Source organism: Mesoplodon bidens, assembly GCF_964165515.1.
Source record: "Mesoplodon bidens genome assembly, chromosome: 15".
NCBI lineage: Eukaryota > Metazoa > Chordata > Mammalia > Artiodactyla > Ziphiidae > Mesoplodon > Mesoplodon bidens.
This window is the reverse complement of record NC_138171.1, coordinates 15984235-16011131: the sequence shown is the minus strand read 5'-3', so window position 1 is coordinate 16011131 and position 26897 is coordinate 15984235. Positions and strand designations below refer to the sequence as shown.

Here is a 26897-nt window from a genome sequence, read left to right as displayed (position 1 = left end):
CGGGAGCCCACCACCTTGATCCAGACACGGCCTCGCCATCACCAGCATCCTTACCTCCAGGTCACGGTACCACCACACACACAGGCCCCAACCTCCTTCCTGTAAGATGTTACTTATCACAGAACTTGTGGAGGATACAGCAGTGAGAAACTCACCATTTACTGGGAGGCATCGTGGCCAATGCCATCATAGTTGCCTAATAAGCAATATTTATGAAGTGCTTACAAATACCAGGCACTGTGTTAAGCACTTCACCTCCACTATTTTATCCAATCCCACCCATCAACTATTAGGAAATTTACATAGGGAAGAAACTGAGGTCCAGAGAGCTTAAGCAACGTGACCAAGATTGCATCGCAAGCCAGTGGGTAGATCTGTCTGCCTAACCTTGCCGTGCTGACCCCTCTTTCTCTCCCCCAGGACCCCAGTTTTCTGGTCTTGTCGCTCCCCCAGCCCCTGCCCTCTCCTGCCCAGAATGGAGCACGGCCTGGGGCCCCTGCTCAACCACCTGTGGGCTGGGCGTGGCCACCCGGGTGTCCAACCAGAATCGCTTCTGCCGCCTGGAGACCCAGCGCCGCCTATGCCTACTTGGGCCCTGTCCACCCACCAGGGGCCACAGCCCATGGAACAGTGCGTTTTAGAGTCAGACTGAGAATGGAGACTCGGTGTCACCCGCCCGCCCAGCAAGCAATCTGGGCTGCAGGCAACAGTCCAGCTTGGGTCCACCATCCGGGCCCTGGAGGACGAGAGTGTTCCCAAGCCAGCTGGTCCACCTGGACCCTGAGACACAGCGGGATGCATTCCCTAGTCCCCCTTTCTCTAACTCACAGCCTGGGAGAATGGCCAGGTTTCTTCTGGTCCATTCACAGCCTTTACCAATGATGCTCACGGGCTAGCTTTCCAGAGATGGGGCCACCATCTCTCCCTTAACCATTAGACTGAGGCAGGTGCTGGGCTGGATGGGCTATTTTTCTGGGGGTATGGTAAAGAGGGCACAGATGTTCTGAATCTCCTGCTTCCTTTCCTGGAGCGATGTAAGAATATCCCTGAATATGTGCCTATGTGTTAAGCTTGTGCTGTCTGAGAAAGCCCTCCCTCCCCACCATGGGCAGAATTCAGGGGCTGAATTCTTTGTAAAAATCACAAGGTGAAATCACTCTGTCTTGAAGAAAGTCAGAAAACAGGCCTTAACTTGACCCATTAAACCCAACTTGTAGTAGTAAGAATTAACCTTTTTTGAGACTCTGCAATGCACCAGGCCAAGCCAGACATTTCATACGGGTCGGTGCTTGGAAACAGGGGAGGATGAAGACTACCTTCCAGAAACTGGGGAACATGGCCTGAAATAAACCAACCCACGTGTGAAATTCCATTTGACGTCTCATGTTTTATTGTTTAAAGACAAAGAAATCCCTATATACAAATTTTATATCCTCTTTTGCGGTCTACCTGTGTTTGTTTAAAAATAAAAACTGTGTTTTCATCAGGATCCAACCAGGAAATCAGAAAACACTCTTGGTATTTACCAGGATTTCTACTCATTAAACTAATTTGATTGAGGGATGAGGCACACCCAGTTAAATGCACAGGTCTTTTTTTTTTTTTATCTTTGGCTGCGTTGGGTCTTCGTTGCTGCGCACGGGCTTTCTCTAGTTGCGGCGAGCAGGGGCTACTCTTTGTCGCCGTACGCGGGCTTCTCATTGCGGTGGCTTCTCTTGTTGCGGAGCATGGGCTCTAGGCATGCGGGCTTCAGTAGTTGTGGCCCACGGGCTTAGTTGCTCTGCGGCAAGTGGGATCTTCGAAGACCAGGGATCGAACCCATGTCCCTTGCATTGGCAGGCAGATTCTTAACCACTGTGCCATCAGGGCACAGGTCTTAAGTGTATGGTTTCATGAGTCTTTACAAATGCACACACCTATGTAACCAACACCTCAGTCAAGGTGTAAAACATTTCCATCAACAAAGGAAGTTTTCTCCGGCCGGATCATCCCCTCCACCCTCAAAGGCGATGTAGCTTATTCTTGAACTTCATGTAAATAGAGTCATACAATAAGTATTCTTTACTGAATGACTTCCTTCCCTCAGTACCAGCCCTCAGGGTGGAGGGGCAGAGGGAGGGCAGAGCCCAGAAGCTGGGACCAGAAGGTGAAAGATGGAATCACAGCAGGGCTGTCTGCTGGGAGCAGGAGCCACCACCGAGATGCAGCCGTGTGCCTGACAAAAGGCAGATGGAGATGGGGAGACAGATCCTGGCTTCTGCTCTCTTCCACCCCCCAGTTCCCTGAAGTGCCTCCCATTGGTCAAACCTACTGGCAAGACCTGGGAGGCCGGGAATCCAGTGCTCTAAGGTACAAAACAGAGCCAGGAAGGGCGATTCCCAGCACACAGGTGGTAAATGACCTGCTCTTCAGTACGGTGGCCTCCAGTACTTCGGTCAGGTACTACCTTCCCCCGGGTACCCCAATCTGAGAATCACAGGCAGCATTGGAGCCATTTAATCTTCACAAAATAGAACTAACTCTAGTTCACAGATGAGGAAGCCTAGATCTGTCCAAAAGCTGGTTTGTAGTTGGGGTGGGATTTTAGTCCAAGCCAGGTTTATCTGACTCTCCAGGCTGGGTCTGTGGTCTCTCACAGGCTGAGTTTTGGTGGGTTTGGTTCTGCAAGTGTAAACTCTGAACACGCTGCCTGGAACAATTCTGAAAACATCCTGAGAGCCAGGATGAGAACAATGAACTTGCACTGAACTATTCCTACATGGGGGCCTCTCTCTGCAAAGAGCTCTACCCACATAATCACATGTTGCCCTTGAGACATCCCTAAAACAAAGTGCTGCTGATATTCCCATTTTAGAGGTGGGTAAACTGAGACTCAGAGTGATTAATGAGTTGTCCTAGGGTTGTGCTGCTGGGTTCTGGGCCAGGTTTGCTGTAAGGCCCATGACCTCACTCCTGAGAAGCTGTGAGCAGAGCCATGAAGAGTGGGCCCAGCCAGCCTGCCCGGTCCTGGCTGGTTTCCTGCTGAGATCTCAGGCAGGGTAGTTAACTTCTTTGTGCCTCGGTTTCCTTTTCTCTAAAATGGGGATAACGGCAGTACTCAACACAGAGGGCTGTTGAATGTATTATGTGGTTTAAATAAACATTTTAGCTATCATTACCTTGACTTGACCTCCTAGTGCTTTAGCTTTTCCATCTGTAAAATGGGCATAAATAGTAATGCCCACCCTGTAGGGTCATTGTGTTGAGTGAGTACCCATCATGTAGGGGTATTGTGAATGTTAGGTGAGTGATTCCTCTATGTTCACTTGAAAATGAGCTATTATTATCATCCTGTCTTGACAATTCTTTGCAAGTCAGAGACTAATGTGAAGGCGAAGGCTGAGAATCTTCTTGTTTGTGAAGAGGGGATGGTGTTGGGGACAAAGGTCACCAGGTGAAACTCAGGCTACCCCCACTGAAGCCAGAGCCAGAGGGACCCGGCCCAGCCATGCCCCGTCATATTTGTTAGTTGCATCCACGATATTCAAGTAACAATAATGCATTCTTTCTTGTCACTGTATAATATTCCATTGTGTAAACAGAGCACATTTTATTTATCTATTCTACTTTCAGTGGGCATTTGGGTAGTTTCCAGTTTGAGGCTATTATGAATAAGGCATGGCGAATATTCTAGTGCATGTCTTCTGCTGGATATTGGTAAACGTTTCTGTTGGATATGCATCTAGCAGTGGAATTGCTGAGTCAAGGCCTGTGCTCTTTCTCTTGGGTCAGATTATCTCTGAGTATGATGGAGGTCTCTACACATAATAGGTGCTCAATAAAGACTTATTGCAAAACTAATAAAAATGAGAGCTAACATTTATAGAGTGCTAACAATATACTAGGCTCCGTTCCAAGCATCTTCTACGTAACGACTCACTTGACCCCCACAATAACCCTTTGAAGTAAGTATAATTATGCCCATTTCACAGATGGAGAAACTGATGTACAGAGAAATTAAGGAAACAGCCCAAGTGTACACAGTTCAAAGCTGGCAAAACCAGGATTCAAACCCAGAGGGGTCCTGCTCCAGGGCCCCTGCTCTTGGCCACCAGGCTATACCGAATGCAGTCACTGCCATGTTCAGAGGTAAGGCCCGCGGGAGTAGAAAAGAAGGAACAGAAGCAGATGGGACGGGACTTCCCTGGTGGTGCAGCGGTTAAGACTCCGTGCTCCCAATGCAGGGGGCCTGGGTCCATCCCTGGTCAGGGAATTAGATCCCACAGGCACGCCGCAACTAAGAGTTCACATGCCACAACTGAGAAGCCAGTGAGCCACAACTAAGGAGCCCGCCTGCCACAGCTAAGACCCGGCACAACCAAATAAATAAATTAATTATTTAATTAAATATTAAAAACAAAAGCAGCAGATGGGAGAGTCAGCAGGGCCTGACCACGCCTGTGAGATCTCGTTGGAAGGATGAATGTGAGCAGCAGGGGAAAAAAGAGGCCAAACACATCCCGGGGCTTTCTGCTGGGGGATGGGGAGGGTGGGGGGGCATCGCCAGCAACCGGGAAGAGCAGAGGTGAGCCCCCATTGGTGGCAGATAGGAGGGGCGTGTCCTAGACATTCTGAGTTCAAGGAGACGGTAGTGATCCAGGGCAGTGCGGCTAGAGGCAGTTGGAGATCATAGAGGGCAGAGGTCTGGACATAGAGAAAAGGGTTCAGGCCGAGAATGTGGGTCACCTGGACAGGGGAGAGGAGTGGATAATCACATTGACCCAGTCGGTTTAGTTATGGAAATAGCACGCATGTGTGTGTTTGTGTATAACCTCTTACCACCCTCCCCAGCTCTACTGCGCCCCCCTGGCTGGGGCCACCGTCATCTCTGCCCGGATACCTGTGGGAGCTACCTCCTGCTCACCCAGCTTCCACTCTTGCTCATCACAGGGGGTGCCAGAGGGATTCTGTTAAAAACCACATGAGACCACGCTGCTCCTTTTCACTCCGAGGAAAGCTAAAGGCCTTTGCGTGACCTACAAGCCCCCCGCTCTTGCCCCTGTCGCCTCTCTGCCCTTATCCTCAATTACCCTCTCCCTGCTCTGACCTCACTGGCCCCCTTGCTGTTCCTCAAACACACCAGACTTGCTCCCACCTCAGGACCTTTGCACGGGCTGTTCCCTCTGCCTGACATCATCTCCCCCCACGTGGCAAACCCCCTTGATCTCTTTCAAGTTTGACTCACAAGTCACCACTTCACTGAGAACCCACCGGAGCTCTTCCAATACCCTTGATGGACTTAGCACCTTTTAACGTAACTTACTTACTTATAACATTGACTATTTGTTGCCAAACTCCACGAGTGGTGGGAATTAATTTGCCTGCTTTGTTCACTGATGGATTCCCAGGACCTAGAACAGTGCCCAGGATGGACCAAGCCCAGTCATTATTGAATGAGTGAAAGAATCTTGCTTTTCATTAAAAAGTGTCTACTAATTCATTCAGCTACGCTGGGTCTCAGTTGCGGGATCTTTGTTGCTGACTGGGGGATCTTTTGTGGCTCACAGCACCTAGTTCCTTGACTAGGGACCAAGCCCAGGCCCCCTGCATTGGGAGCGTGGAGTCTTAACCCCTGGACCACCAGGGAAGTCCCTGTCTTGCCTTTTAAAAAGCGATTCAGGGGGCTTCCCTGGTGGCACAGTGGTTAAGACTTTTCCCTCCCACTGCAGGGCGCACTGATTTGATCCTCGGTCGGGGAACTAAGATCCGCCGCGCTGTGGCCTAAAAAACAACAAAAAAAAGGGGGGGGAGGGGAGATTTAATGGGGCTTAGAAAAGTCAATATGTAGTTGACAAATGGGAGTGGCTGCCCAGTTCACAGAGACTTCCCAGTGGCCGTGTCTGCGTGGGTCGGAGCTCACCCCGACCCTCACTCCCAATCCTCAACCTTGGTAGTTCTCAAAGTGGGGTCCCCAGACTGGAAGCAACATCATCGCCTGGGAACTGGTTAGAATTGCAAGTATCTTGTGTCCCGTCCCAAACCCACAAAAACTCTGGAAGTGGGGTCGGGAAATCTGTGTTTTAACAAGCCCTCCACTTCATTAAAATCTGTGTAAGATTAATAGCGCGACTTCCTATGAGACTACGAAGAAAACGGTGATGTGCTGCTGCCCCCTTGTGGCATTTTGGTGAATGAGCCGCCAAGAGGCCACCAGCAGGGAGAAGCCTAGGAGCCTGGGGCCCATTCCCTTCCTGTTTCAGGAGTGAAGTAAAGGAGTCTCCCGGCAGGGAAGGACTCATCTAAGGCCTCAGAGTGAGGCAGTGATAGAGCTGGCCTAGGATTCTTTCCTATTTGTGTCGAATGCAGCAGCTTTCTTAAAACATTTATTGTTTTTTTTTTTTTTTTTTTTTTGCGGTACGTGGGCCTCTCACTGTTGTGGCCTCTCCTGCTGTGGAGCACAGGCTCCGGATGCGCAGGCCCAGTGACCATGGCTCACGGGCCCAGCTGCTCCGCGGCATGTGGGATCTTCCCGGATCGGGGCACAAACCTGTGTCCCCTGCATCAGGAGGCGGACTCTCAACCACTGCGCCACCAGGGAAACCTCTTAAAACATTTAGACAGATGCCTGTAAGAGCCCCTGCTGGTCCCTGAGCCAGGACACCTGTGTCTATCCCCCGGTCCCTCTGCCCACAGTTCAGCTCTGGACAGATCAACCACACGATACAGCCACATGGATCTTTCCTGAGCACAGTTACGGTTACCCCTCTGGGGCTCAGAGGTGCCCTCCGGGTGGGGTCCACGCCACGCTGCTATGTCTTCCAGCCTCTTCTGTGCTCCAGCTACACAGGATGGCTTGGGCTCCCCACTCTGGCCCAGGCCTCTCCCCAGGCTGTCCCCTCTGCCTGGGCCACTCCTTTCCCCGTGTCTTCACGGATGCCCCTGATTATTCTTCATGAGCTGCAGTCTCTACATCTAACCAAGGCCAACCCTCCCCTGGGCCCTGCCTCCCACCCCCTCTCACCTGCCCAGGTGCTGACTCCTGCCACTTTCCTCATGTTATCCCCACATCTTCCATTTCTCCCTCTCTTCCAGAGTATCCCCATCAATATACATACACGTTGGTCCTTTGTCCAGCGCTGCAAAGGATGCAGCCCACCAGCCCATGGCCATCCTGGCTACTGTGGTAACAAAAGGTGGGGCACCCTCTTCAAGGGGCAACTCGAGCAGCCTCACGGGGCAGGGGGTGCCTGGGAAAGGGAAGCCTCGTATGGCCACCACATTTCATGTGCTATCAAAAAGTCCACCTGCCTCTCCAGGGCTAAAATGTGGTCTAGGGTCTGACGCACATTCTTCGCAACAGGGTCATGGTTTAGCCAATTCTCAAGAACTTCATCTTTTTCCTCTTCCCCTGCAGTTAATTACAACACTAGGGCGAGCCCCAGGGCAGGCACCTAGGCCTTTTGGACATCTCGAGGTTAGTCAACAAGCCTACTTGTAAGTGGCCCCATCACACTGGTCTGGTTCTTATCCATGTTCCATTTGCTGCCCCCTGGCCCTTCACCACTGGCTTTCGTGGAAATGTTTCCAATCTCATCTCTGGGCTGAGTCTCTTCATCTGCTCCTGTCGGATGGGCAGTAATTAACACGGGCTTCTTCTGTAGCTTCCTCCCAGCCCTGAAGCCAGCAGGCGGTCAACACGGGGGGTTGACTTTGATTTTACTCCCTTTCTCACCTCAAGGGCTGGACCTCCGTGTCCCGACGACCCTCCTGCATCTCTTCATCTATGAGCCATCCCACTCATGTCCCAGTCCCCTCCCTTCCTCTCTCGATTCCTTCTCTGTGCCCTCTCTCACCCCCTTAAAGCCCAAGCTTTTAGAACCTGGTAGCATCCACACTGCCTCACCGCTTACGACAGACGGACAGGCCAGGGTCCTGATGTGGCCCCCGTACAAAGTGAAGTCCCCCTGGGTCCTTTCACCAACTCAGCAAGATTTCTCAGGTGTCTGAATTTAATCTCCAAAAGAAATCTAAACTTATTTCCAAATTTCGTGGCAACCGTCATATTTGTAATGTTTCCTTAATCGTTGTGGTGTACGTACATAAGGGTGTCCATCAGATTGCTATTTAAACCCTTATGAGGGACTTCCCTGATGGCACAGTGGTTAAGAATCTGCCTGCCAGTGCAGGGGACACGGGTTTGATCCCTGGTCCGGGAAGATCTCACATGCTGCAGAGCAACTAAGCCCATGCGCCACAACTACTGAGCCTGCGCTCTAGAGCCCACGAGCCACAACTACTGAAGCCCACGTGCCACAACTACTGAAGCCCGCACGCCTGGAGCCCGTGTGCCTAGAGCCCGTGCTCCGTAACAAGAGAAGCCACCACAATGAGAAGCCTACGCACTGCAACAAATAGTAGCCCCCGCTCGCCGCAACTAGAGAAAGCCCACGCGCAGCAACGAAGACCCAAGGCAGCCACAAATAAAATAAAAATAAATAAATAAATAAACCCTTATGTATGTCTTGGCAAACCAGATTCCAGCAGTCAGTAGGCCCCCAATCCAGTGGCATACCAAAGGGTCAGGGTTGATGGTGGGAGTGGTGTTCCTGGGGAAGGAATATTTTAATACAGACAATGTTTAGAATTGCTGGCCCGTGGTGATAATAAAAAGCAGATTGAATTTAGCCCGTTTATTATTGTTTCAAAAGTTTTTAAACACAGTGTACCCCTTTTTCACCTGCCTCTGGGGGCAGACCACTCTCGCCACCAGCACCCCCTGGCACACCACTGCTCACTGTCTAAAGCACAAAGTCTGTTTCTCGGTTATGTAACATTCCTAACAGGTGTTTCTGGTAGGTGGGCTCCTCCACAAATGATTAAGGGACTCAGGCTCCTTCGCTCTTATGGCTTCACCTCACCCCCACCTCATCCGCATCCAGGATGACATGAGGCAAGAGGCTCAGCCATGCCATGCAAAGCCTCGAGACTGTTTCTGGAACAACTGGGAAAGAGGTACCATCTTTTGACCCAAGTGGGCAAACTATTAGAAGGTAAGTCTTCAACTGCTGGAGGCTATATGTGCCACCATGAGAAGTGCTGAAAAATTTAGTCACACAGAACCAAGAAATTAAGAGAAACAGATGGCAGGCAACTAGGTTCAAGCTGCTAGATCCAGCTGTGCCTGAAGCTATCCTTCCCTAAACTTTTCAGTTATGTGAGCCAATAAACTCCCTTTATTACTGAAACTAGTTTGAATTGGGTTCCTGTCACTTGAACTAAGAGTCTTGACAAATATAATTGTATACAGTAGTGTAATTACCTGTCTATTCTTGGCTGTTCTGCTGGGCTTTGCTCCCTAGAAGCCAGGTAGATTTCTGATTCATCCCTGTGTCCCTGAAACCCAGCACAGGACCTGGTACATGGTAGGTATTTAATACGCGCCTGCTGAATGGTGACTGAGGCCTGGGTTCTAGCCCTGATTGTGCCTCCAGTCCGTGACCTTGAGCATCTAATTCTCCCCTGTGAGCTGTTTCTGACTCTGCACAGTGGAGATGATTATCTTTGCCCTGCCTTGCTGGAGGGCGGCAGTGAGGAAAAGCCCAGCTTACAAAAGTGCTTAGCAAACTCTAGCACTCTGCACACGCCAAGAGCCCCAGTTATATTTGCAAGAATGTACATTGTGTCCTAATTTCATCAGCCCCCTGTAGACTGTGGGTTCTTAGGGCACAAAGCAGACAGCACGTTGGAGCAGAAGTAAGATCTCAGAGGAGCAGCTTTAGCTGCTCCCAGTGCCGCCTCCATGCAACAGTAGACTTGTTGCACCTGCGGATGAGATAAGCAAGATGGTGCCTGGTGCCCAGCACTTGCCGCCCCACCATCCCCCTAGAAATCACCGAGACAAGGAGTCCCAGCGTCTCCCTGAGTCTGAGCCATTGCAAACGACATGATAATGGAGCAGCAGCTGGCTGGTTGTTCTCCTGGGCACCCAGAGAGAGACCACATCTCCCAGCCACAGTGACCGAGGTCTGGCCATGGGCTTGACTCCAGACCCAGACCATAAACCCCCCTCACCATCCTCCACACTCGTTCTCTGCCCTCGTCTGCTGATCACATGCAGAGGACACAATGGAGGACTTCAAGGCTCTAGACCATTGTTCTTCACCTTTCTTTACGAACCTAGGACTCCTTGGGCAACTGGTAAAGTCTACGACCTCCTTCTCAGACAAGTCATATTAAACACATAAAATCAAATACATGGGATTACAAAGGACACAAATTATTGAAATACGGTAACCAAAACAAAAAAAGTATGTGAGATCGTTACATGTGCTTTTTTAGGAATATATTAAACAACGAGATTCAATTACCATAATTTCAATGTGGCGAGAGTATAAACAGTATGTCAAGATATCCACAATAATTACTTTGTGATATGAAAATACTTGTGATTTCTTTTGGCGACAAATAGGTACTGCTACTACTACTTTGTTTTCTCCATTGATAATTGAAGTGCTAGATGTTAGCTAAAGGTCAGTGGAAAGATGCAATTATTTTCCCTTTCAAGTTCAGGAATCCCTGAATTTCATCCCTAGATCCTTGGGTACTGTCTCTGGGAAAAGAATCTCTGCTTTAGGACAGGACAGAGTCACAAAGGAAAAGGAACTTCATGCTTGGATGACCACATACAGGAGAGGCCCCTCCAACAGGTATTCAAACCAGAGGAAAAGACCGTATTTTACCAGGAATATTGAGATACTGAAGCCAGGCTTGATTTCTGTTCCAGCTGGGTGACCCTGAACAAGGCATCTAACCCCTCTGAACCTCCATACTCAAAAGAAAATGTAGACCATGGTCCCAGTCTTACAGGGTAGTCATGAGAATTAAAGGGGATAACAGCTCTGGATGCTTGCAAACTCTATGGCAATTTATATCTGAGGTGTTCAAACTCCAGCCAGTGAACTGGTACTAAAAATAAGGACAACACAGTGAAATCTCATCAAGTGAAATGGATTCCATCTGTAAGACTGTCTTTTACTCTGAACTTACGACCTTCCTCATTTGAGGGGTTATGAAATTCATTCTTTTATAAAATGAGGAGGATTATAAATATAGTACTTGCTCATTTTTCCCCATTGTTTTTACTTTGCAAATGGAGTTGGCAATGTGATTTGGATTCACAAATATTTTATGCAGTTGGGTGGTTTTATGAAGACCAAAAAGTATGAGAATCACTGCTTTATGCCACCACAAAAATAGTCATTCTTATTATCCCTCAAAACTAATAAAACTTAGAAAGGATTCGATTTCTGACCTGGCACAAGTTTGAATCATGATAGTTAACATGTATTGAGGGTTTCAATGTGTCCCAAACTGATCTAAATACGTCACACGTGCAACTGGCTTTTTGAATAATCTGAATTTGGTGAGGGACACACATAAATGGATCTAGCTTTTCTTCACCCATTGCCTTTGAACACATCCAGTCAAATCTCTCATTGCCCCATGCCTTTCAGTCTGGATTGAACATCTGATTATATACTATTTAACACTTCCTCTAAATCAAGCTTGACCCTTCCCCTCAATAACGCATTGTTATTTAATTTAACGAACTATTAAATAGCCTAACTACGTGCACCTTACAGTGCCATGAGGCTATGAGGTACGTACTATTATTAATGGCATCTTACAGATACTAAGGCCCAGAGAGATGAGGTAACTTACCCAAGGTCACACAGCTCGTAAGCTAGAGACACAGAATTCAAACCCAGGCTGTCTGGCTCTGGAAACTTGCCCTTAGTCTCTGCATTACAGTCCTCTGCAGCACTGAGAGAGTGTGAGGGTCTCTCTAAAAACCTTTTCCATCCTCTCCATTTGAGTTCTAGCTTCTCCTGTTAATGAGGCCTGGAAGGGGCAGTGGAGGAAAGGGGAAAAAAACGTAGCTCGTGTTGCTTTGAGTCCCCTCAGGGAGGTGGATTCCTTTTGTGTGGAAAGTGTTTAAAGGCTAGTGTTCCTGGACCACATGACTAGCTTATTCAGGGGTCCCTGTAGTGGTCTCCTGACTGTTGGGGGATATCTGGACCCCTTGACCTCTCTTAGACCCTGTCCCCAGAAGGGCCCTTCACAGCCTCTTTCTGCCAGGGTCGTCTTTCCTGGGAAGCACAAGGATCATCCCTTTGGGGCAGGGCCCAGGTCAGATGGCCCGGCAGCCACTCAGCTCATGGGAAGCTCACCCATCCTTGCTCAGCCAAGTGATGGGTGTACAGGATGCCCCGCTTCCTACCACCTCTCTAATCACTGTCTCTCTGCTCACACACACACTGAGGGCGGATCTGCAAGCCTGCCTCACGAGCGGTCGAGCGGTCGGGGAATCAGCCACCACTCAGCACTTCTGGCAGGAACCCCAAATCTCTACAAGTGGGACGTCTCAGGATGGGGGTGGGGGTGGGATCCTTTCTTCTCCCAGGAGAGCAGAAAAGGTATATCATTCCTCCCTATTCTAGAAAATTATTCTCAAATTCTAGTCTTCTGCTCGCGGAGGCTGAGGGGGTGGGGATGGAGTGGGAGAAAAGCCCGTATGACGCCCCGAAAACAGTCCTGCTGGTGTGTGTCTCATGGCTTTCTGAAATATGGGGGTATTCAGCACCTTGCATCCCTGTGTTGAGGCTTTAACTGGAAATACAAGACAATAGGAAAGTCCCATTTAAGAGTCTGTTACACGCATATCATCTAATTTAATTTTCACAACTGCCCTATAAGGTAAGCTTATTAATCAGGGTTCACTTGTAGCTGCTATAACAAGCAAACCCCAAAATTCAGTGGCTTAACACAACAGAGGTTTATTTCTTACTCACATAATATTCCAAGGCAGGTGTTCCTGGTTGGAGGGCAGCTTTCCTTCACGTGATGAGCCGGGTGACTTACATGTTACAGCTCCACCAGCTCCTGGGCCTCCGGGCCTTCTACCTCTAAATTGCAGGCAGGAATGGAGAAACTCACCTGCTTCCTAAAGACGCCCACCTGGAAGTGACATCACCCCCCACTCACACTCCATTGGTGGGGTCTAGTCCCACGGTCATACTTGGAAGCAAAGGAGGCTGGGAAATGTAGTCTCTGGCTGGGCAAGTGTCTTCCGGAGCCAAATCCACCCTACAGTCTGACAGAGTTAGTGAGGCAAAGAAGCTCTCTTTAATGATGTCTGTTTAATCAGTTCACCCGGCTAACCAGTGCTCTCCCTTCCACCTGAGTACAACACTCCTGCCCCCAGGCATAATGAACGCTCACAGTTAGGAGGTCACTCTCTGGCGCCCTTGCTACCCTCTGCTCTCTCCAATAGAATGTTGTTATGGGCTGAAAGCTTGTGTCTCCCCCAAAATGTATACATTGAAATCCTAACCCTCAATGTGATGGTGTTAGGAGGTGGAGCTTTGGGGAGGTAATTAGGTCATGAGGGTGGAGTCCTTATGGATGGGATAGTGCCCTCACAGGAAGAGATATGAGAGAGCTTGCTTCTTCTCTCTACCATGTGAGAATACAGTGAGAAGATGGCAGTCTGTAAACCAGGAAAAAGGCTTTCGCCAAGAATCCAACCATACTGGCACCCTGATCTCAGGCTCCCAGCCTCCAGAACTGTGAGAAATAAATGTTTGCTGTTTAAGACCCCCCAGTCCACGGTCTTCTGTTAGAGAAGCCCAAGCTAAGACAAATGATGTGTTCGCCAAAAATCTGTTGGGTTTGTTCTCAAGCCAGTTTGCGCCAGCACATTTGTTATTGTCATGGTGTAATTTAATTAGATATTCCATAAGCTGATGAAATATGAGTGCAAAAAGGAAGAGATTTGTTTTTATGAAAACAATAAAAATGAGTTGCTAAAACAGGCTGCCAAATTAGGTGTGGAAGAAACAACTACAAAAGATCTGGAAAAAATTACCACGAGAGTCTAGAGGGATCCTGCACTCAAGTTGCTACACAAGTGTCTTCAGATCCTTGCCTCACTTGAAATAAACCAAAACTAGAAAAGCAGGAGATAGATTCTGGTGTAGTTCACGTAAGGAGGACAGCACAGCACAAAAAGCCAATGAACAGCCCCACGTTCAAAGAACAGAGTGGCAGATGTTCAAGGTGTATATCATTTAAAATAATTCCCTGCTTCTTTGATTACTTGACTAACCACTGGTCCCAACTGAGCTGGATATGTAATAATAATTCTACGGGATTATTAACCCCATTTTATAGGTGATGAAACTGAGGCCCAGGATACCAGCAGGTAAGTGGTAAAGGCAGGATTCAAAACCAGCCAGTCCGGTTGAAAGTCTACAGTCTCACTCTCTGTACCAGCAACGTCCAATGGAACTTTCTGTGGTGATGGAGATGTTCTGTATCTTCTCTGTCCAATGTAGTATGTGTTTAATGGACACTTGAAATGTGTCTAGTGCAACTGAAGAACTGAATTTTTAATTAAATTAAATCTTAAGTATAAATGGCCACCTATGTTCTGTGCTGTCCTTACTTTAACATGTGCCTTTCTTAGCATCTCAGGCCCTTTAATTTCATTGCCTTGACTCTTTCCAGCCAGTGATGTCTTCTGAAATGCAAGCATTGCCCCCTGTGATTCAGATGTCTCTTGATTCCAATTCTTTACGTGGACTGGAGAACGAGAGGGATGGGCATTGGCAGGAGGAGAAGGGGCAACGGCTGAGCTGGAATGGCCACGTGGCAGCAGCTGCCATCTTGTGCCCAAACCCCGTGCAGCTCCTCAGGGTGGGGGAAGCATCGCCTTTAGGTGCAAGAGCTTGACAGCAGGATGGGACGGCTCCCCTCCCTACTTAACAGCATGACTTGAGGCAAAACACCGCACCCCTCTGCACCTTGGCTTCGTCCTCTGGAAGGTGGGATTAAAAGTGCCTGGTGTTGGGAATTCCCTGGCAGTCCAGTGGTTAGGACCCTGAGCTTCCACTGCAGGGGGCATGGGTTCGACCCCTGATCGGGGAACTAGGATCCCGCATGCTGCAAGGCGCAGCCAAAAAAAAGTGTTTGCTGTTGTGGGGATTGCATGAGGTGATGCCTGCTAAGTGCCTAGCTCCCTGCTTGGGTCTAGTAACTGCTCAGTAAGTGTCCTTCTAATCCAATCCAATCCTCAGACCAAAGGAAGAGCAGGGAAAAAATGGGGGTGGGGATGGAGAGAGAGAAAAGGCTCTTTCAAAAAACCTTTCAGTGAGGAAATCCTCAATTGTACATCAAAGTAGAGAGAATGGTTTAATAACCCCCCATACTTCTATCAGTTTTTAAAATTATTAACCAGAATAAAGGTTTTAGTATCTTCAATAACTTAAAGATATCCATCCTTAGGAAGGCGAAGAACAAACTCCCAACGGCTCCAACCAAATGGCCACAAACACATGTTAGGAATCCTCGGAGCAGCCCTGGAGGGTCCCAACAGCCAGAGACAGGGTCATGCTCAGACAGCTGTCATCTGTCGCCCCCCTGCCCCCCAAGTAATATCTTCACCAGCCTGGGAAGCATGGTGCCCACACATGAGTGTGGCTATGGTGTTTCCCAGGCAATAGGTTCCATCTCTCTGGGTCCCCCAAGCCATGTAGCTTGTCTTCCAGTACCTGGAAGATTCTGGAAGAGCCCCCCCACCCTGCCAAATCCTACCTATAATGTTCTTTAAATTAGCAAGAGGCAGCTTTTAATTTCTTGCAACCCAGATCCCTAAATGACGCTCAAGCTACAGAAAAGCCACAGCTGCCATCTCGAAGGAGCTGGTACCTATCATCCCCTGAGGTCAAAATAATCCATTCTTTTAGGAGAGAGAAAAGAGATCTTATCAGGGAAAAGGCCCAGGGCTTCTGACCTTCTGGAAAATTACTGAACTATATTCTAACTATAAAAATCAATCCCTTAAGATCTCAGTAGGTCTGGGGAATAAGCTGTGTAGAAAAGGAAAAGAAGAAATTAATTGGGTGGAGGGGGCACTACCATTTGCTAGGCACCTAATCTGTGCTGAGTGTCCCTTCCTGCTTTCATTTAATCCTCACAGGAACACTGGTAGGCAGATACTTTTACCCCCATGTCACAGATGAGGAAACTGAGGCTCAGAAAGGTGAAGCCACTTGCCCAAGGTAGAACTGAGGTCTGGCTCACTCAGAAACTCACGTTCTTTCCTAACCACTGTCCTACCTACCATGTGGCACCTTAGACGGCAGCCTTTATTCTCTGTCTGAGTCTGTTTCTCTCCCTGATGTGGGAATGACAAGGCCTGCTGGCTCCTACAGCTTTCAGAAGGATCTTGACCTTCTCAGGGACGTGAAGCACTTTGAAAGGTATAGAGGACCCAGTTAGGGCCTGGAATCACCTACCTCGTTGTCCTCAAGGCTGGCAACCTTGCAGCTCTGGAAGAAGATCCAAGCCTCACTGGTGAGTCCCGGGTGCGACTCTGACACGAAGGGACAGAGGAAGATCACTAGGTCCCCTCAGGTTCCCAAAGGAAAAAGAAGGGAGGGGGAGGCGGGGGGTGGGGGGAGCTTCAGGGAACGCCTTGGGGTGTTGCTGTTTTTGGTCACTGCTCAGCTGACGGTTCTCCAAGCTGAGAAACACACATAACAAACTCTAACCTCCTCTGGCTTAAAATAGAGCTGCGGAACCGAAAATGCCGAGCACAGGGCAGAGTCACCTGCCTGGCAGGGCCAGACAGCTCCTCGTGGCCCTAGTAATACCTCCCCCGCCAGCCGACCCATCTGACAAAGCACCTCTCAGCTTCGTCTCATGAGATGCTCACAACAGTGGGGGCGGGAAGCCAGCGCTCCTCAAACCCACCTTAGAGATTAGGAAAGTGAGATCCGAGAGGCCACTGGAGGGTGATAAAGCCCCCAGCATCTTGCCTGATGAGGCGGCACCGTGTATCCGAAGGATTGTGACCCTGGGGGGCCAGACAGCCCTGAGTTCAAGTTCTGACTCAGCCACTGCGTGGCTGTGAGGACTTGGCAAGCGGGGTCTCTTCTCTGCACCCCGGCTTCCTGCACTGGGGAGTGAGGGCTCCCTTAGCAATGTCTGTGAAGGTTCCTAGTGCGGACAGCGCTCCACAGTCTTAGTCTTGCCCCTGCTTCTGGAAAAAGAATTCCTGACATCAGCAGGCAGTCAGTTGTAAAAAAGGGAGGAAAAGTGGCTCCTGGGCACCTGGAAAGTGACATACGGTGTCTTTTATAATGCAGGAGGTGGGCCTGACCATCACCCCCATTTCTCACATGGGAAAACTAAGGTGCAGAGAAGCGGAAGGCTTCTATCCACAGATACCCAGGTAGAAAGTGGATGAGCTGGAATTTAAACCCAGGCCTCACTGACCCAGCTGTGCTCAGGACCAGGACTCATTAACTGTCCCCGGGGTGCACCCAGCCCTCCCCCTGGGAGCAAGCTCCCTCCACCCCTACTGGCCCCATAAGCTCTGCTCAGGCCCTTCTCGGGCTATAGGTCCTTGGTGCCCCACCCGGGCCCACTCTGAGACTGTAGCCCAGGTTTCTGTTCCTCTGAAGTCTGAGCAGGAATCAGAAAATCAAACTTGCTGACACCATCGCTAAACATACAGCTCAGGCGGTAGCGCCAGCACCCTGGCTTCTGAGCCGCTGAGCTGCCCCCCTCTAGCTTCTCAGGGGAAGAAGGGGTCCAAGGCCCCCTCTACCAGGCACGGGGCCCCAGTTCTGCCCAAGAACTGAGTCAGGGCAGGAACTGAGTCTAACATCCCTGTGGACCTGGGCCTTTGCTCTGTTGTGATAGTTGCAACACTGGCTAACACTTCTAGATGAGTCGTCAGGGCCAGACGATGCTCTCAGGGCTGCACATCTACCAGCTTATTTAATCCTCACAACCACTGTAGTAGTGCCCTGTTGCTGCTATAACAAGTTATCACAAACCTAGTGGCTTGAACAACACAAACATATTACCTTCCAGGTCTGTGGGATGGATGGAGGTCTACACGGGTCACGCTGGGCTAAAATCAAGGCATTGGGAGAACTGCGTTCCTTTCTGGAGGCTGTAGGGAGGAATTTGTTTCCTGGCCTTTTCCAGATTCTAGAAGTCACCTGTGGTCCTTGGCATGTGGCTCCCTTTCTCCATCTTCAAAGCCAGCAAGGTCAGGCCAAGTCCTGCTCACCTTGCATCTCTCTGGTTCCCCCTCTTCTGCTTCCCTCTTCCAATTATAAGAATGCTTGGGATCACACTGGGCCCACCCAGATCATCAGGATAATCTCCCAGCTCAAGGTCAGTTGATTAGCAAACTTAATTCCATCTGCAACCTTAATTCCCCTTTGCCACATAACCTAACATATTCATAGGTCTCAGGGATAGGATGTGGGCATCTTCAGGGAGGCCATTATTCTGCTGACCACAGCACCTTATGAGACAGGAACTTTCCTAACCCCGTTTTAAACTGGGGAAACTGAGGCATCCCACGTTCACACGACTGGTAAGCGAAAGTAGGATACGATCCCGGGCAGTGGAGGTGCTCTACGTGCTGCTGCTGCTGCTGCTTGTTCATCCACAAACGATCACTGGATGTGTGCTCTGTGCTAGATCCGGTTGCTGGGGACAGGCTGGGGACCAAGATGGGATCCCTGTCCTCAGGGGGACACATATATGGAACGCGAGAATTACAAAGCAGTGGGAGGGATGAGAGATGGCAGGAGCATGGGAAGTCTTCGAGGAGCACAGAGGAGGGACAGCTTAGGAGTCAGGGAAGATGTCCAACTAAGGGAGAGCTGAAGGATGAATACGGCGTTAGCCAGCAGCCCCCATCACATAAGGAGGTTGTGGGGATTAAATGCATGAGTACATGTAAAGCGCTTCGACCAACGCCTAGCCTCTAGCAGGCGTTCAATAACTGTTGGCTGTTGAATGGGCTGGGGAGAGGACTGTTCCAAGCAAAGCAAGAGTTTGCACAAGGAGCTGAAAGTTTAATGGAGCTGGAGCAGAAAAATGCAAAGGGGCTGCAGGAAGAGGGGCTGGGATGGTCACAGGGGGACAAGTGATGCACGTCAAGGCTGCAGCAGAGACCTGGGAAGGTGGGTGCCTCACAGAGCTGCAGGAGAGACTGCCTGTGCTCTGCCCAGACTCTCCATGAAGGCTCACCCAGGACTCTGAATCGAGTGTCGCCTTGGTGCTGGGGGGGGGGGCAGGGGTAGATTCCTCAGGGAGTGAGGTCAGTGGAAGGTGCCCCAAGCGCCCAGCTGTTCAGGCCAAGGACCCCGGGATCATCCTTGAGTCATCCTCCCCTTCGCCCTCCACACCCAACCCCTCAGCAAGTCCTGTTGCTGCGCGCATCTGGGTAACGCTAGCTGTGGTAACAGATGGACCCCAGATGTCAGGGGCTTAATGCCACAGAAGTTCAAATTAGGTGTTCCTTTGGGAGACCCTGTGCAGTGTGTCATTGCGCCCCAGCTCCTCCCGCCCCGTGGCTCTGCTCTCTCCTAAAGACCAGGTGTCCACATTCAGTCTACAGTTGGGGAAGACAGGTGGGGGCATGGCGTGTGGGAGGGCTTTATGGGCCAGGCCTGGAGGTGGCACAGGTCACTTCTGCCCTCATTCCATTGTCACATGGACACCCCTAAGAGCGAGGGAGGCTGGGAAATGTGGCTGGCCGTGTGTGCCTGGCTCCACCCCCGGCCCCAGCATCTCAGATCCACCCTAAGCATGCATTTGGACGACAAGAGTCTCCAAACTGGGGACTTCCCGGGCGGTCCAGCGGTTAAGACTCCGCGCTTCCACTGCAGGGGGTCCTGGTTCAGATCTCTGGTTCGGGAACTGAGGTCCGGTATGCCTGGCAGCGCGGCCAAAAAAAAAAAAAAAAAAGTCTCCTAACTGACCTTCACTCTGGGCCACCATCCCTTTCCCACATGACAGCCAGAATGCTTTTTTTAAAAAATGTCAATCAGATTGTTGCTGTTTGTTTTCCTGCTTACAACCTTTCCACGGTTTTCTTTTTCTTTTTTTTCTCCACCGCGCCCCGTGGCACGCGGGATCTTAGTTCCCTGGCAGTGGAAGCGCGGAGTCTTAACCACTGGACCTCCAGGGAAGTCCCTCTAGGGTTTTCCATTGTACTGAAGAATAAACCTTCGGGAGGGCCTGTAAAACCCTGTGTGAAGTGGACTCTCTGTCTTCCTTCCAATCCCCACTCCCACCCTTACTCCCCCAGCACCCCAATTATTGTGGCTCCAGACACACTGGCTTCTCTGCTTAAAGGACCCGCACTTGCTGCCTGGACGCTTCCGCCCCAGTCCCTCCCCAGGGAGGCTTTCTCCCCCCAACCTTAGCTGGCGATCCCCGCCCCCCCGCAAGAAAAGGAGTTTTCCTTCTTTCTCACACTTTTCTTAAATTATCTCTGTGTGTTTGCTTTTTAGCCAACCCTCCATCCTAGGATATCAGCTCTATTTACACCAGGAATCTTGTTTGCACCAGTAGGTGCTTTGGTAAATATTTGTTGGATGACTGACCAAACGGAGAAATGAATGACTTGCCCAAGGTCACAGGACGAGATAGTGGTGGAGACAGGGCTCCTGCAGACCTGGGCTTTGGGCGCTTTGCTCCCACTGTCGCTATTTGCAGACACCTTAGCCCCGGGGCCCCACCGGGTGAACAAAGGCAGGTGTGCGGGAGGCGGCAGGGAAGGGGCAGCTGCAGGAGCCCTCTCGGCCCTCCTCGCCCCCTCGCCCCGCCCCGCCGAGGCCCCGCCCCTGGGTACCGCACCCCAGCCGCAAGCAGCCCTGGCTCCTGCCGCGTGGGGCGCGGGCCGGCCGTCGGGGCGCATGGACGGGGCGGCGGCGGGCACGGTGCCGGGCCGGCGAGCGGGGCCCGGGGCTCAGCGATGAGGAAGCAGAGCGTGCGCACCGCCGCGCTCATCCTGTGCATCTTGTCTTACCTGCTGGTGGGCGCCGCCGTCTTCGACGCGCTCGAGTCCGAGGCGGAGAGCGGCCGCAAGCGGCTGCTGGCCCAGAAGCGGAGCGAGTTGCGGAGGAAGTACGGCTTCTCAACCGAGGATTACCGCGAGCTGGAGCGCCTGGCGCGGCAAGCCGAGCCGCACCGCGCCGGCCGCCAGTGGAAGTTCGCCGGCTCCTTCTACTTCGCCATCACCGTCATCACCACCATCGGTGAGCGGCCCCGGCGCCTCCCCTCAGCGCTCGCTCCATCCCCAGCTGCCCGCGGCGTCCCTGGGTTTGAATCCCACATCTGCCCCTGTCCAGCTGGGTGACTTTGGACCAGTCCTTTCAGCTCGCCGAGCCTCACTCGCCTCCCTCTGTCGAATGGGCTGTCTGTCGTTCCACGCAGGCAAGGCTGGGAGGAGCCAGTAGGTCCCGTTTGCCAAGAGGCTTGGCCCTCAGGAGTGTCAGAAAACGCCCCAGGGGCTGGCAGACGGATGGAATGGGGCCGGAAGCCCAAATGGCTGGAGTTGCTTCCTTGCCTGGCTGCATCACGCTGGCTGTGTGACCTCAGACCAGTTGCTTAACCTATCTGAGCCTCAGTTTTCTCCTCTATAAAATAGGGGTGCTAATAGGCCCTATCTCAAGGCTGTAGTGAGACAGTTATCATTAAGGAGATAATATATGCAGAAAGTTTTAGCACAGGACCTGACACATAGAAAGCACTAAAAAAAAGATTGATTTTTGTATTATGACACAAAAGAGAATGGGCACCTACTCTATCTTAGTCCCTGCAGTATGGCCAGTGCCTAGCCGGTAGTAGACACTCAATAAATATTTGTTGAAGGAATGACTGATTACCACCAGCTTTGAACCTCACCCTCGGGGATCCAGAGCACTTTCTCTGCAGTATCTGGACCGCCAGCCGTTGCCATGGCTACTGTCTGGCTGGTACCTGCTGAGCCTAAGCCTGGGGAAGCAGAAAAGGAGAGAAGCAGGCTCTGCAGGGCTCCACACTGGGTGCCAGCCACTCCCCAGGCCCCAGCTGTGGATGTCCAGGTGTCCCTTTGGGCTTAGACCACCACCCTGCAGTGCCGTGGAGAAAGTTCCTCCGTAATGCTCTTGCAGGCCAATGTGAGTTTGTGGGTTTAGCAGTGCAGTTAGAAGCCTGAGTTCTGCAATTACATCGACCAGAGTTCTGTTCTTATCTCTATTGCCTCCTGCCTTCTCTGACAATTGATTGTACCTTTCTGAGCCCTGGTTTCCTCAACTACAAAGTGCAATTGTTGCTACCTCACTGAGTGATTACCAGGTTTAAGTGAGGTCAAGTGTGTAAAATGCATAGCACAGGCCTGAGGCTAGATAGGGACTATTAATTAGCAATAATAACAATTCATTATTTGCCAACTGTGGGCCCAGCTCCCGTTCAGCCCTTTTGAACCCCTCCTGTCAAAGTGGGCACCCCTGCTTGCCTATCTTGGCCTAGCCTAAGACCCTCCCTGTTACTGTGCCCAGTGGTGTGGGACCCTATCCACCTCCTCTGCCTTCCCCCACATTTTTTGGAGGCCTCCCAGCTGGATTTGGCCTCCTCTTCTGACTGCTCCCCTCTGACCTGCATCTGGGAGGGTGGGAGGAAGGGACTGTGGAAACAGCAGTTTTGCCTCTTTTGGCCACCTGGGGGCGCCAGCACTGGCTGTGTGGTCCAGGCTGCATAAGCCAGCCTTGCAGAGAGCCAGGCGCCAGAATCTAGGAGTTGAGCTCTGTAAGGAGAGAAGAGAGGCACCGAGAAGCTATGGAGGATAGTGGTTAATAGCTCAGCCCTGTGACCTTTGGGCAGCTTCCTCCTTCTGAGCCTAGTTTCCTTATCTGCAAAATGGGGATAATAATATCATCTCACACAGTCATTGGACGATTAAATAAAATAATCCATGTAGAGTACCTAGCATGTTTAGTTATTACCATTATTCATTTTTCTTTCTGTCAAAACCTGACATACCCCCAAACAGCTAGAAACAGTACCGCCCGGCCTCTTATTCCTAAAGTGGCTCCTCTGTCTCACACTTAGCACCTCCTTCAATCTGGTCTATTATTATTATCATTGATTATTTCTTTCATTCCTTTTTTAAAATAATTTTATTCATTTTTGTTTGCGTTGGGTCTTCGTTGCTGCGTGTGGGCTTTCTCTAGTTGCGGCGAGCGGGGGCTACTCTTTGTTGCGGTGTGTGGGCTTCTCATTGCGGTGGCTTCTCTTGTTGTGGAGCACGGGCTCTAGGCGCGTGGGCTTCAGTAGTTGCCGCACGCGGGCTCTGTAGTTGCGGCATGCGGGCCCCAGAGTGCGTGGGCTTCAGTAGTTGTGGCATGCAGGCTCAGTAGTTGTGGCTCGCGGGCTCTAGAGTGCAGGCTCAGTAGTTGTGGCGCACGGGCTCTGCGGCATGTGGGATCTTCCTGGACCAGGGCTCGAACCCGTGTCCCCTGCATTGGCAGGCAGATTCTTAACCACTGCACCACCAGGGAAGTCCCTATCATTGATTATTAAACTTTCATTGAGCCCTTAGTCTGTGTCAGCTCTGTGCGGGGCATTCACTGGTGACCAGGGACACAGAGAAATGACCAGCATGGTCTCTGGCCTCACAGACCTCACGGTTGTCTAGTGGCAGCAGAGTCCCCCACCCCGCCCCCCCAAATAGACAGAGGCAGACTGATAGGGCCATAAAGTAAAAACATGGAAGTGGAGCCATAGATCTTTAAAAAAAAAAATATATATATATATATATATATATATAATATTTATTATATATATATATACACACACAGATATATATATATGGTTGATATTTCAAATGTTATCATGCACACAGGGTACAAAAGGTATAGGATGAAAAGGAAGTCTCCCTCTCTCCCCGTCCCTCAGCCCTTGGGTCCCTTCCCTGGATCAAGTGCAGTTATCAGTTTTTTGAGGATCCTTCCAAATATCTTCTCTATATATTCCTTTAACACACACACAAACATGTTATAATACATTATATTATACATGCTGTTTTGCCTCTTGCTTTTCTCACTTCATGTATTTTGGTGATGTTTTTACATCAGTCCGTGAAGAATTGTGTCCTCTTTTTCATGGCGGACTAGCAGGTACCCCCAGCCTCAGCACCGGCGACATTTTGGGCTGGCTATTCTTGTTGTGGGGACTGTCCTGTGCATCAAAGGATGCTAAGCAGGACCCTGGCCTGTACCCACTAGATGCTGGTAGCACACAGCCACCACCTCCCAGCTGTGACAACCAAAAATGTCTCCAGACATTGCCAATTGTGCCCTCGGGGGCAAAATTGCCCCCGGTGGGAACCACAGCCATCGTTTGAATGGCGCCGTGGCTTATTTAACCAGGCTGCTTTTGATGGACACTTAGCTGTTTCTCAGTTTTCACTATGACCAACAGTGCTGCAACGACAACTCACATGCATACATTACTTTGCACGTGTATGTATCTTGGAGGACTACCTTCCTCAGTGTGGAACTGCACAGGCCAGAGGTGTATTTACATTTTGGCAGATGGAGCTAATTTGCTACAGGAGGCATATTCTGTCGGGGAAGGGCCACCTGACTTTTCCTGGGTTATGGGACCCTTTGAGAATACCATGAAAGCTTTCGCTTCTCAATCCTGGAAGACACACATATCCACTAATTCCACGGTGATGGCACGGTGTGCCAAGACTCAGGGAAGCCCATTCATGTTTACGTCCCCTACAACAGCTGAGGGGACTCAATGAGGAACTCCACCTGACTGAAGAGGTGTTTTGTGAGAGCTGGCTTGGAGCAGGATCTGGGAAGGGAAACGTAGACTGGGATGGGGGAGAAGATCGTGGTGGGGAGGGGAACCATGAGAAAAGGACATACTGGTTGGGGAAACAAAATGGGGTGAGGCTGGAGAGGTGAGGGGGTTCCTGATCATGAGGGAGCTTGGACATCACCTGAGAACTGGGACTTTACCCTGCGGGGACTGGGGAGACACAAAAGATTTTGCTTTTTTTTTTTCTTTCAAGGCACAACTTACAGACATTAAAATTCACTGTTTTGGGGCTTCCCTGGTGGTGCAGTGGTTGAGAGTCCGCCTGCCGATGCAGGGGACACAGGTTCGTGCCCTGGTCCGGGAAGATCCCACATGCCGCGGAGCGGCTGGGCCCGTGAGCCATGGCCGCTGAGCCTGCACGTCCGGAGCCTGTGCTCCGCAACGGGAGAGGCCACAACAGTGAGAGGCCTGCGTACCGCAAAAAAAAAAAAAAAAAAATTCACTGTTTTTCAGTGTACACTTCTGTGGGTTTTGCCAAATGAAAACCTGTCTTGTAACTGCAGCCACGATTAAGACATAGAACATTTCCATCGTTCCCCAAAATTCTGTCATGCCTTTTTTTTTTTTTTTTGGCTGCACAGCATGTGGATCTTAGTTCCCTGACCAGGGATCAAACCCGCACCGCCTGCATTGGAAGGGCAGAGTCTTCACCACTGGACCGCCAGGGAAGTCCCCTGTCATGCACGTTTGTAGTTAGTTAACCCTACCTCCAACTCCGAGGACTGGCAACCACAGATCTGTTCTCTGTCCCTGTAGTTTTACCAGAATGTTTCCAGAATGTCATTTAAATGGAACCATGCAACAGGTAGCCTTCCGAGCTCGCCTCCTTTGATTCAGCATAATACACTTGAAACCCATCCTTTGTTGCTGAGGAAACAGTAGTTCATTCCTTCGGATTGCTGAAAAGAATTCCACTGTATGGATGTACCACAGTTGTTTGTGCATTCCCCAGTTGAGGGACGTTTGGATTGTTTACAATTTGGGTCGATTATGAGTAACCATGCAAGGTTTTAAAGCCGGGGAACGACCTAGTTCGAATTAGCATTTCAAGATGTTCTGCCGGCTATGGGGGATGGGGAGAGAGACCCGGCAGGAAGGAGGCGGGTGAGAGTGTGAGATGGAGCTGGACCCTCATCAACCCTCCCCTCCTCTCTACCTTCAGGGTACGGTCACGCCGCGCCGGGCACGGACTCGGGCAAGGTCTTCTGCATGTTCTACGCGCTCCTGGGCATCCCCCTGACGCTGGTCACCTTCCAGAGCCTGGGTGAGCGGCTGAACGCGCTGATGCGGCGCCTCCTGCTGGCGGCCAAGCGCTGCCTGGGCCTGCGGCGGCCGCACGTGTCCACCGAGAATATGGTGGTGGCCGAGCTGCTGGTGTGCGCGGCCACCCTGGCCCTCGGGGCCGCCGCCTTCGCGCATTTCGAGGGCTGGACCTTCTTCCACGCCTACTACTACTGTTTCATCACCCTCACCACCATCGGCTTCGGCGACTTCGTGGCGCTACAGAACGACGAGGCGCTGCAGAGGAAGCCGCCCTACGTGGCCTTCAGCTTCCTCTACATCCTCCTGGGGCTCACGGTCATCGGCGCTTTCCTCAACCTGGTGGTCCTACGCTTCCTGGCGGCCAGCGCGGACGCGCCCGAGCGTGTTGCCCGCCCGCTCCGCCGGGGGGCGCCCGAGAGCAGAGGCCCCGCCCTGCCCCGCCGCCCCGCCCACCCCGCCGGCTCCACCTCCATCTCCTACCGCATCCACCAGCTGGAGTTGCGGGCCCGCGACAATCTGGGCTTCTCGCCCCCCGCGAGCCCTGGGGCTGGAGGCGGCGGCGGCGGCGGCGGCAGGGCAGGCAGGCCCCTAGCCCGGCGGAAGTCCATCTGACAGCCCTACCCTGGCTGGGGGTCGATCCTAGAGCCGGAGGGTCTGGATTCACCTGTCAGTACACCCTCCCCAGACCTCGGAGAGGGGTGAGGGGCAGTGGCCTCAATGCCGTCCTCTGCCACGAGTAGTTTCTCATTTCCTTCTGTGGCAAGCCCCTCTCTCCTCTCCAAAAATGTATTAAAGTCGCATCATAAGCACAAGCATGACTCTAAACTCGCCCTGTAGGTGCAAACCACTTGTGGTCCAAATTGTTTTAGGCGTGGCCACACCCGGCACTGAGGAGAGGCTCGCCA

General features: G+C 51.1%; 2 protein-coding genes and 1 long non-coding RNA gene across 6 annotated transcripts in view; 2 read left to right on the top strand and 1 right to left on the bottom strand.

Moving 5' to 3' along the window:
* CCN5 (cellular communication network factor 5) overlaps nt 1-764 on the top strand; it is a 12534-nt gene extending 11770 nt beyond the window's left edge. For all 4 annotated transcript variants that reach the window (XM_081257758.1, XM_081257757.1, XM_081257756.1 and 1 more), the window contains one exon: nt 421-764. In XM_081257758.1, the coding sequence (XP_081113884.1) occupies nt 421-641 (221 nt within the window). In that variant the 3' untranslated portion in view covers nt 642-764. The remainder of the gene's footprint in view (nt 1-420) is intronic.
* LOC308629657 overlaps nt 1-12969 on the bottom strand; it is a 19962-nt gene extending 6993 nt beyond the window's left edge. The window contains exon 1 of the long non-coding RNA XR_014017696.1: nt 12831-12969. This is a non-coding gene — a long non-coding RNA (uncharacterized lncRNA). The remainder of the gene's footprint in view (nt 1-12830) is intronic.
* Nucleotides 12970-20830: 7861 nt separating this feature from the next.
* On the top strand, nt 20831-26604 carry KCNK15 (potassium two pore domain channel subfamily K member 15; the record flags this gene model as incomplete). The annotated part of the gene is made up of 2 exons (XM_081255575.1): nt 20831-21113; nt 25892-26604. 2 exons carry the CDS (start codon nt 20831-20833, stop codon nt 26602-26604), a joined length of 996 nt encoding a protein of 331 aa, XP_081111701.1.
* Between the last annotated feature and the right edge of the window lie 293 nt (nt 26605-26897).